General features: G+C 45.5%; 1 protein-coding gene across 1 annotated transcript; it reads left to right on the forward strand.

Annotated features, from left to right (window-relative positions):
- The first annotated feature begins 235 nt into the window (after window positions 1-235).
- Window positions 236-7,799, forward strand: LOC122388975. Its single transcript, XM_043380585.1, has 3 exons — window positions 236-471; window positions 5,482-5,743; window positions 7,270-7,799. The coding sequence occupies exons 1-3, from the start codon at window positions 411-413 to the stop codon at window positions 7,415-7,417; spliced, it is 471 nt and encodes a 156-aa protein (XP_043236520.1). The 5' UTR covers window positions 236-410; the 3' UTR covers window positions 7,418-7,799.
- Window positions 7,800-14,225: the final 6,426 nt, after the last annotated feature.

The raw sequence follows: 14,225 nt of genomic DNA on the forward strand, positions 1-14,225 counted from the left end.
TGCAGTGGCACACGACAGTGACTCGCCCGTTCACGATAAGGTTTCGGTACTGACAGTTGAGATTTTGCGGGAAGTAAGGTCGGTGCGCGTGTTGATCAGTTGGGGGCCGCGGCGTTCAGCGCCAGCGCTCTGCGGCCGGGTCGGTGAGGCGCTCTCGAAGTTGTCTGGCTATTTCATACATAGAGGAGGCCCGGGAGAGCAGCGCCGGCGGTGGAAGACGAGGGCAAGATGACTCCCGTTTGGCAGTCCGCCACCGCTGTCGGCCCCCGAAGGCCAGTGTTCCCAGTTCCCACCAGGTCGGCGGGAGCGTTCACACTGCACTCTGGAGGCCCGAGAGCTGGCCAACTCAGTACTCACTCGTCGTCTCGCTGCAGACCGGCACACAACCCCGAGAGGTCATCGCGGCCAACATGAAAACAACTCTTGAATTCGCCTTGGTTGTGATGGGCATTCTGACGGTGATTACGGACGGTGAGCATTTGCCAATTATTTTCACCGTTTTATCTTTGCACTTGTTTTAAGTTGCCGCTTAAAATTGACTTTTTAACGAACATGCTTTTTTCTGAAATAACTTGACTCAAAACTGACAACTTTTGTTTTCCCGGCATTGTGTTCCTCTTGTGTAGACGCTTTGAAGGAACTACATGTTGACCTTTAAAAAAGACATTTTGTGACTTGATTTGAAATTTGACAGGTCAAGGCTATGATTAGACGGAAAAGGACATGGCGCATATGAGTCGATCCGTATCGTCAAGCTCGACACAAATAAAGTTTTTTGATCGCTCTATCGTGTCTCTATAGAAGGTTATTATAAAAGGTTGGGTTAGGTTATTGAAATGGTTAGGTTAAGAAGGTTATTGTGTATTTGTGTGTCATGTTGAACTGTTACCAGTTGTTAGTGTTTAGTATGACTTCGTCCAATTTTCTCCCATTGACTAGTTTAATGAAGAAATCGCAAAATTGACATGACCCTGGCTCCCCCGTACAGGAAATCCGAGATACACATTTTATCCATACTGTACAGTAGGTCTATTAAAAAAGTCCCCAGCACCAGTGGGCGCTGCCTTCACTGAGCCGAACCCCCGTCTGCCTGTCCCATATCGCGCCGGGCTCAGGTCAGGTAGGGTCAGCGGGACCGCTCGGTCCGGCCCGCGGGCGGTGGACGGGCGGCCGGTAACGCTTTCCGCCAGCCAGCTGTAGAATCCAACAAACCGGACGGCCACCGCTCAGCGCAGCGAAACCGGTGTTTAAGAATGGCAGTAGATGTTCATGGCCACAATGATAATAGATAGTCATTGTTAGCCTGTGCCCCACAGGAATGCCTAGACTCTAACGCCCTGTTGGAGGGGAAATTGGGATTGAGCATCATTCTTATAACTCAGCTTTGGGCATTTAAGTGGCATTCGAAGTAGCGTCAAAAGTAGCAAAAAGAAGAAGAAAAATACTTCAGCCAATTTAAGATCGGGTCAGAACCAGAGGTCATGTCACCAGAGGTCATCGGTGGTAAAATTTTGCTTGGACAGGGTGCGTTGCGCGCACCGGTGCATTGGGTTTCCAATTTCCATGGAAACATCGACAGACTCGGAAGCTCGCAACGCTAGCGTGGAGCCGAATTCATATCAACCGCCGCAACAATGCAGCAGCGCAGCGCAGCGTGCTGCAGCGTGGGGCCGTGAAACACCGCCCAGGCCCCCTGTCTCCCCCTAATTCCTGTCATCCTTCCCACTCTGAAATCGACCGAGCCTAGCCTAACACAACAATCATCTCGTTTACCGCTATGTCTTAATAATATTGTCGGATTTAATTAAGGTGAACGGCTTAGCACGTAAATAACAGCAACTGCCACCATCGGTATTATGAGAAAACCAATTGCTTTTCCACAAACACAAGTTTTTAGCTTAAAACTTACTCGAAATTAATTTTACCAGCCTCGTGTTCCTCTTATCAAAACGCTTCGAATGAATCAAAATTTAATCTTTAAAGGTCATTTAAAAAATTTGGCATATGTTCAAAGACATGACCTGACCAGAAATGGCCATGATGCATAGCAGGATATTAGATCCATATCGTGGAACTTTACAAACACTTCAGATAATTTCATAACTTAAGCATGTCTATCAAAAATAATTATTACATGGCTCATATGTAGGCTGGGTGGTGATCATGCTTACGAGTATGTTGAACGCAACTGATAATTTTCTGTTGGCCACAATTTCTTTATTTAACTTATTGTCCAGGATTTCATATTTTTATTAATGACACTTTGACGATGTCGAGAAAAAAAAACGCTTAGGAGATTTAACAGCCTGAGATACATTCAGTATAAGGAAGGGTCAAGGGTGCTAGATTCCTTCCGTCCTCGCTATCCTCAGGAAAAAAAAAACAATCCGCATCGCCCCTAGTTTTCATGCTTCCCTCTCTGGACTGGAGGTCATCCCACCAGCCAGCCTGTAGTTGATGTCGGATCAATTCCAGGCAGAAATGTGCATGGATCCGAGTGATGGATCTATGATCTCAGCGGATCTCGAGGCAAATTGCAGGTTCGGATCTATGATCCCACAGAATCCGGCGTGAAAAAAGTATCCTGGATCTATGATCTCACTTATTCTCACAGGATCCATGCATTACATTTGGAACCAGGTTTCCAAGTGTTTCTATGTCAATAAGTGCCATAAAACTATGGATTATGACGTGTTATCACATTAAATCACTAAATAAGAACGTTTGTGAGTTGCAACAAGTGATCTTTGGGATTTCTGTGTTGACCAAAAATAAATTAGGATCTGTGATCCCACTGGATCTCAAGCAAAAATACTAGACTCAGATCTATGATCCCTACGGATCTCTCCATAAATTAAAGAGCTGGATCTATGATCCCCACGGATCCGAGATCAGGATCCGTGGGATCAGATTCCAGATCCATTTTCTCGGATCCATGCACATGTCTGATTCCAGGACAAATAATCCTCTTCGTGGTGACGGTTTGGGAGACGGCTGGACCGTCCCGACAGGGCAATCGTCCCACGGGAACAGTCTCGCTTCCGCAGATCACTGTCGCTGGCTCGCACAACCTAATTACTACACCAGAGCATAGTTATGTCATAGCTCTGCAAGGGCCTTTTCAGACCGAAAAAGATGGCTCCCAACAAAACAAACAATTTTCTCATTTAGTATTCTATCTCATCAAACACCACATGTTTTCAGAGTGTTTATTATGCGTTCCGTTAAAAAAAAGCGCAGTTCAATTTTCTCCCATTGACTTGAAGATCTCAAAATTGACCCGGCCTTTCTGTCAACAATGTCAAACTTGCAAAGTAAACGTTTCAAATACATAGGTATAGTGTTGCCCACTGAAATCGCTAAAAGTTCTAAGGCGATCGGTTAGTCGGTGTATTTAGATTGATGAGCACAGGAACTTTCCTTGAGGTAAGGTCACTTGACGTGACCTGGTGTTATGACCTTGAATTGAAAGACTTGGGCACACTATCCCGGCCAAATAGTGAGTGAGAAGGGAGCGATCCCCCAACCCCATGTTTAGCTCCTATAATTGAGCTAGCTGCTAGAGCCTCGCGGGAAAAAACGAGCGTTTGCTTCGTTACGTGACGCAGCGACTGGTACCCCATTTTAAAATATCAGTGACCTCTTAGGGCAGGTCAAGGGCCCCAAGGCATTCGATCGGTTTTTTTGGTAAATAACCACAAAAATTGTCGCATTATCGTCCTTTCGATACAATCGTGTTTTCTGTTCTCAGACGCGTCGATTTACATGCTTTTTTGTTTAGGTGAAACAATTTAGGATGTTTACCTGAGGTCAATGTCATGTTAGGGCAACACAGGTCACGTCACGAAGCTGTTGAAAGGAGGACACGTTGCATAACATTTGATTCGGCAAGTCTTGCAAAGTCCATTGATGGCTGTCCTGACTGGCTAGCTCATTTTGATCGGGAGTTATTGACGAAGCACTCCTATCACCCTAGTGACGTCATAAATGACGTCACGCAAGGTGAACAATGCAAAAGTGAAGCATTAGACCTTACCAAAAATGTATGAAGTCACGATTTGAAGTGCTTGAGAGTTGAGGTATAATTTTAGATCATTTCCGACGCCAAGATTAACAGTTTCCATATTTCCCCATTATGCTTATATGGCACTAAGTGCATTGCGGATTTGCATCATTTTATAACCGACAACCGTGCAGAGGTTTACTTAAGACGCCAAGCCGGTTAAGTGACCTGACCTGAAAACGTGGTTGATGTCAAATGATCCGGCTTGAATCAAATGCAAGGCATATGAAATGTCAGCCTTCTATCATCAGTGTGCTTTGAGCTACCGCAAAAAAATACATGGTGGCGGCATTCACCCCTTCTTCTCGGCCGGCGAGGGTTAAACCTCGCTTCGAATTATTGCAGATAATGATGCGACCGAAAACAAAGCATTTATCTGTGTCTTTAACGGCCGCTGACTTGCTGGACAAGATCCCCAGTCTTGATTTGCTAGATGGGAATAAAATACTCGGTATGTGATACATATATAGTATATACCCCTCAACTTGCCCTCGCGCTAAGTCTATTTTAATCATCACTGTCGCTTTTTTATCCGATATGATGTCGCCGCTAAACGGGTTGTTTTGTTTGCTTGCTTGCGTTGAATGGTCATTACGGATTATTGAATGATTGTGATGAAATAGGAATGGGGCGAGGGAGGATATGCACTGCGTCTGCAGGTGTTTAATTCAGATCACAAAGGCATCATTTCCGGCATAGTGCAGAGTCACTATCTTCCCCCTCCTCTGCACTGCGGCATCTCTGCGCCCCACACACGGCGTCCTCACTCCACGGCCGGCCGCCGCCAACTGACCCACTCGCCGGGCGCCGCGACCTGACCCGTGTCGCTGCCGCGGCCTGCGCAATAGAGTCGGGGCTGGCATCCGGGGGTTCGGCCGGCCGGCCGCCTCTGGAGCGGGGGACTTTTTTAGTAGACCTACTGTACTATTAGCGATCGCCGTGTAAGTTTCACAGCGATGGTTCGGTCGGTGTAAGCATGACAAGAATCGGCTTTTTCTGAGGTAAGGTCACTTAAAGTAACCTGGTGACCTGACCTTCACCGACCTGAGTGTAAAATGTTCACAATATGTGCAGAAAAGATGCACATGAACAGGTGTAGCGAAAACAAAAACCATTGAAGATAGCTGACTGGTCGGGTCAAGTCACGTTTCAACCAGCGGACAATCCTGTCGGCTATCCAATATCCATAGTAGTGTTGACCGACGCCCATTCAGCCATACGCGCGCTGCTGGGGGGGGGGGGGCAGATTCTTTCCCCTGTCGAGCTTCAGAATCGATAGTCGTAAAAAACGTCATTCGAAAGCTATCAAAAAGGTGGACTTTTGGAGCCAGCTTTTCGCATAAATAGGTCAGGGTAGGGTTAATAAGTGTAAGGAAGATAAGCACATCCTCGAAATTGACAGAACACTATTTTTTCAGGAGCTGCCGTCGGTCACAGCCAATTCATCGTTACGGGCGGAGGCCACCTCGACGGACCTTTCGGCGTTGTCGCTCGCAGAGGTACTCCCGATTCTCCACACTGTTTCGAGGACCGTTTTGTGCTGAAGAGGACAGGTTTTAGAATGCGCTCCAGTTATGTTGACAAGACTCTACTGGTATCTTCTGTGAGCGACTGTGAGCGGGCGTGCACGGACAGCCTGGACTTCATCTGCGAGGCCTTCTCCTTCTCCTACGGCCACAGGTGACTACAGCTACGGCGCACTGGCGTGTTACCAGAGACTTTCCCGGTCATTCCAACCAAATAAGTGTCGATAATGCAGATTTCCATATGACCACTTGATTTGTTGCTCACTTAGTTCTTTTTATTTTCCGGCATCTGGCAGGGGTGAAGTTTTATATACTTTTTGTTTGCATGTAAAACCCCCAACTTTGAAAAGTGCAAACTTAAAGTGACCGTCCCACCTTAACATTAGTTTTGTGTAGAAATAACCAAATTGGGGTCCCTGGCTTGCAATTACCTGTTTGGGCACTCATAACGCCGAAAAATGTCTGAAATCGAAACCATTTAATTTAAAAGTTGCAGCACCTTGGATGATTCAGAGGGGCTAATGCATTTGAATGCGCCCTCTGTATTTGTGACGTCGGTGCATTTAAATCAAATGCTAAAGCATTTGGTAAAACAATGGTGGTACGGTACGAGTATGCTGCTTTGCGCGCAACATCTCACATCTGCCGCACTTTGAAGATGCCAAATTATTGCTTCCAAACGACGTCTCAGGAACAGCGGAGGTCCCAAAAAGTAAACAAAAGTTTAAGTGTAATATGTTGAAAACCGGTGAATATTTTGCGGTGAAATTTGGTAACTAGATATTTATATTTAGTCTTTCTGAAACACGGTGCATCACTTTTATGTCTATTCATAAACTTTATTTTTTTAATGGAGGCTCCCTTCACCTAATGCAACCCCGATTTAACCCTTGCCCCTTTCGGCTGCTCCCAGGCCCTGCAGCCTGCTGGGGGGGGGGGGGGGGTAGAGCGTTTCTCCCGCGAAGATACAGCGAAGTTACCGACCGATTTTCAAATTCAAAACGGCGATTGATACTCCCACCGAGAAACTATCATGTGACCTATGTTGAGTATCCATGACAGGTTGGATGATGATGTAAATAATAAACCAAATTATTACAAATGCATTCAAATATATTCAAAAAGACACACAAAGCTTTCGGTTCATGGAACCTTGATCACTGTGCAAATGAGTATGTGCATACTGGGTGATCACGGTGCATACTCATTTGCACAGTCACTGTGCAAATGAGTATGTGCATACTGGGTGATCACGGTGCATACTCATTTGCACAGTGATCAAGGTTCCATGAACCGAAAGCTTTGTGTGTCTTTTTGAATATATTTGAATGCATTTGTAATAATTTGGTTTATTATTTACATCATCATCCAACCTATCATGTGACCAAAATTCATCGATCTAGGTGCTTGGTGCAACCGATTACGTCACAGGTCAGATTAAAGGTCGCATTTTGGACGGTTTACAAGCCTTCTAAAGTTCTAAGAAATGCATTATAACAATTAACATCGAGTAAAAGGCATGCTATCGGAAATCACCGATAGAGAATTACCTGTCTGACACATATTTTTCTGTAAATGTTCACTGATACCAGGTCAGGTCACAGAGGCCAGTAGCTACTAGTAGAAAGGTCGTACAATGGACAGATGGCAGCCTGCTGAGAACTACCCTCTCTCCGACAGTGCCTCGCGCCTGGCGTCCAGCAGCGCGTCTGCCGACAACTGCGAGCTCTCGGGCGGCCACCCGCGCCGCCCCGACTCGCCTGATGTCTACAAACTCGATCGGGACTACGACTACTACGAGCGTGTGCGCGTCGAGGACTGCATGTAGCTGTGCAGCTGCTCCTCAACCTGCTCCTGTCGGACGGCGGCGACGAGGGCGGATTGGACCGCAGAGGCGACGTATTTGGATCTGGTGATCATCCCGAAGGAAATTTTTTAAGCAGATGATCCTCGCGTTCACCTGCGCGTCTAACCGTGAAGTTTCACCTTTAACCTGGTGGTGACCCAACAGTAGGTCAGCAGTCCCAGTGGTAACCCAGAAGTAACATCGGTCTTACCCAGTGGTTGCACAGAGATTTCACGACTAGCCTAATTGCAGTGAAGCGAATGATCGCTCACCTATGCATCGACCTTTTGTATCGACTGTGATTTTATGTTTTATCTTGAATATACTGACGAGTTAACCCGGCAGTTGCTGGGGTATTCCGCCACCCGCCGTTTGCTGGGGGGGGGGGGGGCGTTAACCCGCGCCCTGCTGGGGGGGGGATGTTTGAACTAGAGTTCTGCACGGCTGCAATTTTCCACAGCCTAGCCGCCCCGCAGCCGTGGCTCCATAGCCACAGCCGCCCACAGCCGTGGCAAACTGTGGGCAGCCAGCCGTCAGCCGGCCGTGGATACTTTCAATGAAATGCAACCAAATAATATATAATAAGTTGTTTTTAACCCTCGCCCGCAAATGGGGGGTGGTTGCCACCCCCCCCCCCCCCAGGTAGTCTTTCTGCTCTGCACTCAACATTTTTAGAGCTAGAAGGCTGATTTTTCGTATAGCTGCTCCTCTATCCTTTCTTGATGTCCACTGAAAATTTCAAGCTTCTGTGATTTTTGGTTTCGGAGATATGACCTTGTTTTTCAGGTCATGTCATGACCCAAATGGCCAATTCTCAACATCTTGCGTTTGCCATGGGCCTTATGAGCTTTTGAAACCCTGATTTCGGCCTTTTTTGCCAGTCTTACCTCCCACCTATCATGGAACATGTTGTTCGACGATGTACAGGGGTCAAGGTCAGGGTCAAGGTCAACCTAGGTCATCTAAGATAATTGCGTTTTAGGCTAGCTGAATTTACTTTTTTTGAAGTTTTTTTACTGCATTTTTGGTAAAAGCTTCTCAGATCATGATTTCATGTAATATGGACCCAAAAACAATCGGTGCACACATCAGTATACACACATACACACACAGACATACAAACACATATAATTGACCTTGACCTAACTTGACCTGAAATGACCTAAGCAGCAAAGTTCTGGTCGGGTAGTGTGACAAAGAGGTTCTAGCTGGCTTGGCACCAGAAAACAGCATCGTCATCGGTATTTGATAAGCAGCACACTTGGTATCCAACGGTGACCCAAAACAGCAACATTTTTTAGTGTGACCTGACCTGGAAGGTCAATGACTGACCTGAGAAGGTAAAACTGGGTATCATTGGATTCGTCTCTTCCCAAAGAATCTTTTTGGTCTTTACTGCTAACCTCTATCTCCAACAGGAACGAAATGGCGCGGGGGGGGGTGGCAACCACCATGTGCGTTCTAGGATGGGAAAATGGCATGTGCGGGCGAGGGTTAATGAAAACATATAGCCAAAAGCACAAGCCCTTGCAAGGGGTTAAGAAAGATGGGTAGGTAGGTACCTACATCAACAGAAAACATAAACAACGAACCAGAATAGAAGCACTAGCAGTGTAGACATCTAATGCCAAATCCTGAAGCATGGTTGTGGGACAGAACAACAGACCCTGAACGGTCGTCAAGTTAGATGTAAGTGAATCCTAATCTATAATCTAAGATTCGGAATCAGGTGAGCCCTTACGATTTGGACCAAACCTGGTCAGTGGATAGTACGTAACGTCCTGAGTACGATGCACCCAAAATCTTAACTCGGCCCGCCATATTTAAGAAAGTTACGGATGTTTGAATTTCAAGGTCATTCGTGAGAGCCCCTACGATTTCCGTCAAAATTTGTATGCGGACAGATTACATGCTCCTCATTACAAATATCATAAAAGCTAAGCTCGGCCCGCACTATTTTAAAAGTTATTGAGGTTTGAATTTCGTTGAGTTTCAAACCTCATTAACTTTTGAAATAGTGCGGGCCGAGCTTAGCTTTTACGATATTCGTAATGAGGAGCATGTAATGTGTCCGCATACAAATTTTGACGAAAATCGGAGGGGCTCTCCGAATGACCTTGAGGGCGGGCCGAGATTAATTTTTATTATATTTGTAATGAGGAGGATGTAATATGTCCGTATACCAATTTTGACTGAAATCGCAGGGGCTCACCCAAATGACCTTGAAATTCAAGCCTCCGTAACTTCGTAAATATGGCGGGCCGAGCTTAAATTTTGTGATATTCGTAATGAGGAACATCTAGAGTGTCCGTACACAAACTTGGACGGAAATTGTAGGGGCTCTCCCGAATGACCTTGAAATTCAAACATCCGTCACTTCGTAAATATGGCGGGCCGAGCTTAGATTTTGGGTGCATCGTAATCAGGACGTTACGTACTATCCACTGACCAGGTTTGGTCCAAATCGTAGGGGCTCACCTGATTCCGAATCTTAGATTATAGATTAGGATTGAAAAGGGAATCTCTTGGTAACCTTAAGAGCAGTATAAAACTCACAAGCAAGTAAGTTACTGAGTTTGTCATAAACTATTATATCGTAAATGTTCGTTCATTCCAAACCGGTTTCGTTTCATACAAGAAACATCATCAGTGGTACACTTCACAAGTGTCAGTGGTAACGGACAAACAGCACAATAATAAATACACACATATAGGGTGTTCACTAAAAAATGGGACAATATTCTGTGCGCTGTCAGTTGAAAGTGCGTCTGGATAGATTACTGCATTTTAGTGCACGTGGGAAATACAACATTTTTTACACATGACCGCGCTTGAATTCATTTTTGATCAGCCCCCAGACAAAATGGACGGGTTAACAGGCAGACAGCGAAGGGAGCTCATTGGCACCTTTTATAAAGAGCACTGGTCCAAAGGGAAGTCATTTACTTACAAACACTTCCAAAAGATGGGAATTTCGAAAACAACACTGTATCGCGTCATGGAAAAGCTTGATACAGGGGACTCCCTTAGCAGGAAGCCGGGAAGTGGTCGGAAGGCGAAAAAAATGACCCCAAAAGAGATCTTAAACCTACAAAGGTACATGAAGGAACATATCGGCGCCTCACAGCGAAAGGCTGCACGGAAGTTTGGTGTAAGCCTCAGCTACATCAGCAAAGTACTCAGCACTAAGACGAAGTTACGCTACAGACGCCGAAAGCGTGTTCCGGCGGCCACAGAGGACCAAAAAATAAAGCAGAAGACCAGGTGTGGCAAGCTTCGAAGGAGCGCTATGAAGCCCACCAACAAAACTCAAATTATCATGGACGATGAGTCATATTTCCCTATGAAAGGTCACAGTCAGCCGGGAAATGTTGGATTTTATACAGATGATGCATCTGGAGCCGGGGATGGTGTGCGGTTCGCCACAGTGGAGAAGTTCACGCCAAAAGTCATGGTTTGGGTGGCCTTTTCTGAACACGGGCTGAGCAAGCCCTTCATCATGGAGAGTGGTGCAATGAACGCCTACATCTACCGCACCCAGTGCCTACCGAGGCTCAAGGAGTTTGTAGATGCCAACTACCGTGGTAAAAAGGTTATTTTCTGGCCAGATCTCGCTCCGGCGCACTACCAGAAGGACGTCCTTGCCACCCTCGAAGAGCTGAAAATACCTGTTGTGGCTAAGGAGGATAACCCACCAGCGGCACCACAGATCCGCCCCATCGAACGACTTTGGGCTCTCCTGAAGTCACGTGTGTACGCTGGTGGTTATGAAGCAGAGACCAAGAAGCAGCTGACCAAGCGAATCCGCCGCCAAATGGCTGCCATTACGGCAGACACGTGCCAAAAGCTATGGAGGCGCACGCGGACAAAGATCCGCTTTGTGGCAGACAAGGGGAACACAGGCCTTCGAGAGCTGTAGAGTTCGAAAGAGGAGAAGAAGGATAATGTAGTGGTGCTGAACTTGTTTCACTGGCGTGATTTTTTCACGAAATACACACGAAACAAATTTGTCCCATTTTTTAGTGAACACCCGGTATACAGTTGGTGCACACGCTAAACATACATGTGGTCCTACAGGGCCACATGTATGGGGGGCCACGAAACAGGGCCACGAAACTGGTACTTACCTGGTTTACTTACCTGGTTGGGTTCCCTTCGCTTGGTAGTCTTAGGAAAAAGGGCTGGTAAGGAAGGATAGGAACCCTGTCTCACAAGACACGCCAGTTCAAAACATGCTATACAGTTGTTCCAGTTTGGCAACGTAGGTCACAAGAATGAGAACTGGAAATGTGTGTCTGCAGTATGACAGGCAACAGATACATTTCATGTTAGCGATAATACATACAGAGAATACCAATATAACGAGCGATTTTACAAATATTCTACGAGTTTGTCTGGGATATGCTGCTCTAGACCCCTCTTGAAGGACTGGATGTCCGGGGCAGTAACAACAGATTCAGTACACTACATGTGCATCCGCTCTGGTGTAGTGTACCAGTTTCGTTGTTCCTCGTGCGAGGAATCGTACATAGGTTCCACCTATGTACGCTTGTACACCAGGGTATGTGAACATAAGGGCATTTCTGACCGCACTGGTAATATTCTAACAACTCCAAAACAATCGTCCATTCGCGATCACAGTCACACATGTGACACCCCTGTCTCCTTCAACGATTTCACCATTTTAGGCAGCGAGCCATCACATTCTCTCAGGATCTTGGAATCACTTTTCATCCATCTACTGAAGCCAAGGCTTAATGGCACAACATCGGCATATCCCCTGTCTGTTGTCAGGTAACCTTGCTTACAATGTGTAGCTCTTCATGTTATTGACCTTTTATCGATCGCGCCCTGTAGGACCACGTGTATGTTTAGCGTGTGCACCAACTGTATATGTGTGTATTTATTATTGTGCTGTTTGTCCGTTACCACTGACTTGCCACTGACACTTGTGAAGTGTACCACTGATGATGTTTCTTGTATGAAACGAAACCGGTTTGGAATGAACGAACATTTACGATATAATAGATTAGGATTCACTTACATCTAACTTGACGACCCGTAGACTCTGATGCTTTTCATTATCAATGTTATGGAAAATGAAACTGAAGTTGATGGACTGTCAAACAGTGATTGCCTTAGTCAAAACTCTTGCTTCTTTCTTACCTTGCATATTTTCTGGGGTGTGATATGCCAGGTTTGAAGCAGCCTTCTGAGCAAGTCTCAAACTAATTTGATATGCAAGGCATCAAAACACTAGTGACTTCAGCATCCAAGAAAGAAAAACATTCATCTATTTTGATTTTTCCAATTTTGATTTGATTTTCATTTTTCATCAATTTATTATTATTATTTTATTATTTCATATTCCCACTAACCACCATTCGGTGGGCATTACAGAGGGAAACACATTGACACACATAAACAATATACATACAATACAGGCAGCGCAGTGCCCTGTCATTCATAAGCACGTATAACGAAATCAAAATGCAGAACAAAAGCGATTTTCTATAACAAAAAGTTTGATGAGACAGCGAAGCCTCATGAGTAACCGGCAATTATTACAACGAACAATGTGACATCACCGGAACAACACCACATACATATGCATCATTTTACCGCGTGATTTTCCAAAATATATTTCACAAAATCAGCTTTCGAATAGTTTCGGACATGAATGGGCAAGCTATTCCATAGTTTTGCACCACTGTAAGAGAAGGACGCTTTCTTCATTTCAGTCCTAGGTATAACTAGGTCAAGGTTGCCTGATTGCCTTGTTTGTCGGTCTGACTGTCTCTCTTTAAAGAGAGACACAATTAGTGGCGGCATGCATTCAGGGATAAGTAGACATTGACGAACTGTTTTTAATACCGCGATTTTATGCTGTAAGGCAAGATCTCCACGCCAAGCCAGTCTGTGAGCTTCGCGACCTGCGATACGCTGTGCAAATTTAACTATTTTTCCTATTCTCTTCCCTTGTGTCACATTACAATTTCCCCAGAGAGCCATGCAAAAGCGAATATGAGGAAGAACAAGGGCATTGACTAGGAGGACAATTACTTTTAAGGGCATCACGCGACGAAGTTGGCCCAATCGAATTAGCATACCAGTACACTTTCGAATGACACCGTCAATGTGACTGCTCCACGTAAGACAACTATCCAGCGTTACACCTAGACTAGTTAGTGATGGCTGTACGGGTACTGCAGTGTTAAAAATATTTAGACTCCTAACATTGACATTTTTCATGGTGACTTTGGAACCAAACACAACAACTTGCGTTTTGAGAACATTAAGTGCAAGTAGATTTCGTGAGAACCACTCAGAAAGTTTCTGAAGAGCAACGTGAAGTCGAGTTATGACATTGCTTATATCACGAGGCGAACCAGAGACCAACACTTGGGTGTCATCTGCATACTGGATAATTGTACATAAGCCATGAGCAACTGCAGGTAAATCATTCACGAATAGATTGAAAAGCGTTGGACCCAGAACACTTCCCTGTGGCACACCGGTAGATACATGACCTATTGCGTCGTCGCAACCCCGCACGTACTGAGATCTACCTGACAGGTAGCTTTCAAACCAAGGATGGTCAATGCCATATTGGGAAAGTTTACTCAGCAAGATGTTGTGACTGACGGAATCAAATGCCTTACTTAGGTCGAGAGAAACTAGAATGCATACGTCTCCATTATCCACTGATGACCTAATGGACTCTGTTAAAAGTATAAGAGCATGTTCGACGGAATGGTGTGCACGAAAGCCAAACTGTTCGTCTGCCAAT

The sequence above is a fragment of the Amphibalanus amphitrite genome, unplaced genomic scaffold (assembly GCF_019059575.1).
Source record: "Amphibalanus amphitrite isolate SeventyFive unplaced genomic scaffold, NRLGWU_Aamphi_draft 000340F_arrow, whole genome shotgun sequence".
Classification (NCBI taxonomy): domain Eukaryota; kingdom Metazoa; phylum Arthropoda; class Thecostraca; order Balanomorpha; family Balanidae; genus Amphibalanus; species Amphibalanus amphitrite.

Excerpts from the sequence above, each read along its gene's own strand:
- LOC122388975 (XM_043380585.1), top strand. The coding sequence starts at position 411 with ATGAAAACAACTCTTGAATTCGCCTTGGTTGTGATGGGCATTCTGACG. Across the intron at positions 472-5,481 it reads TCTGACGGTGATTACGGACG|GAGCTGCCGTCGGTCACAGC; the intron begins GTGAGCATTTGC and ends CTATTTTTTCAG. Across the intron at positions 5,744-7,269 it reads TCCTTCTCCTACGGCCACAG|TGCCTCGCGCCTGGCGTCCA; the intron begins GTGACTACAGCT and ends TCTCTCCGACAG.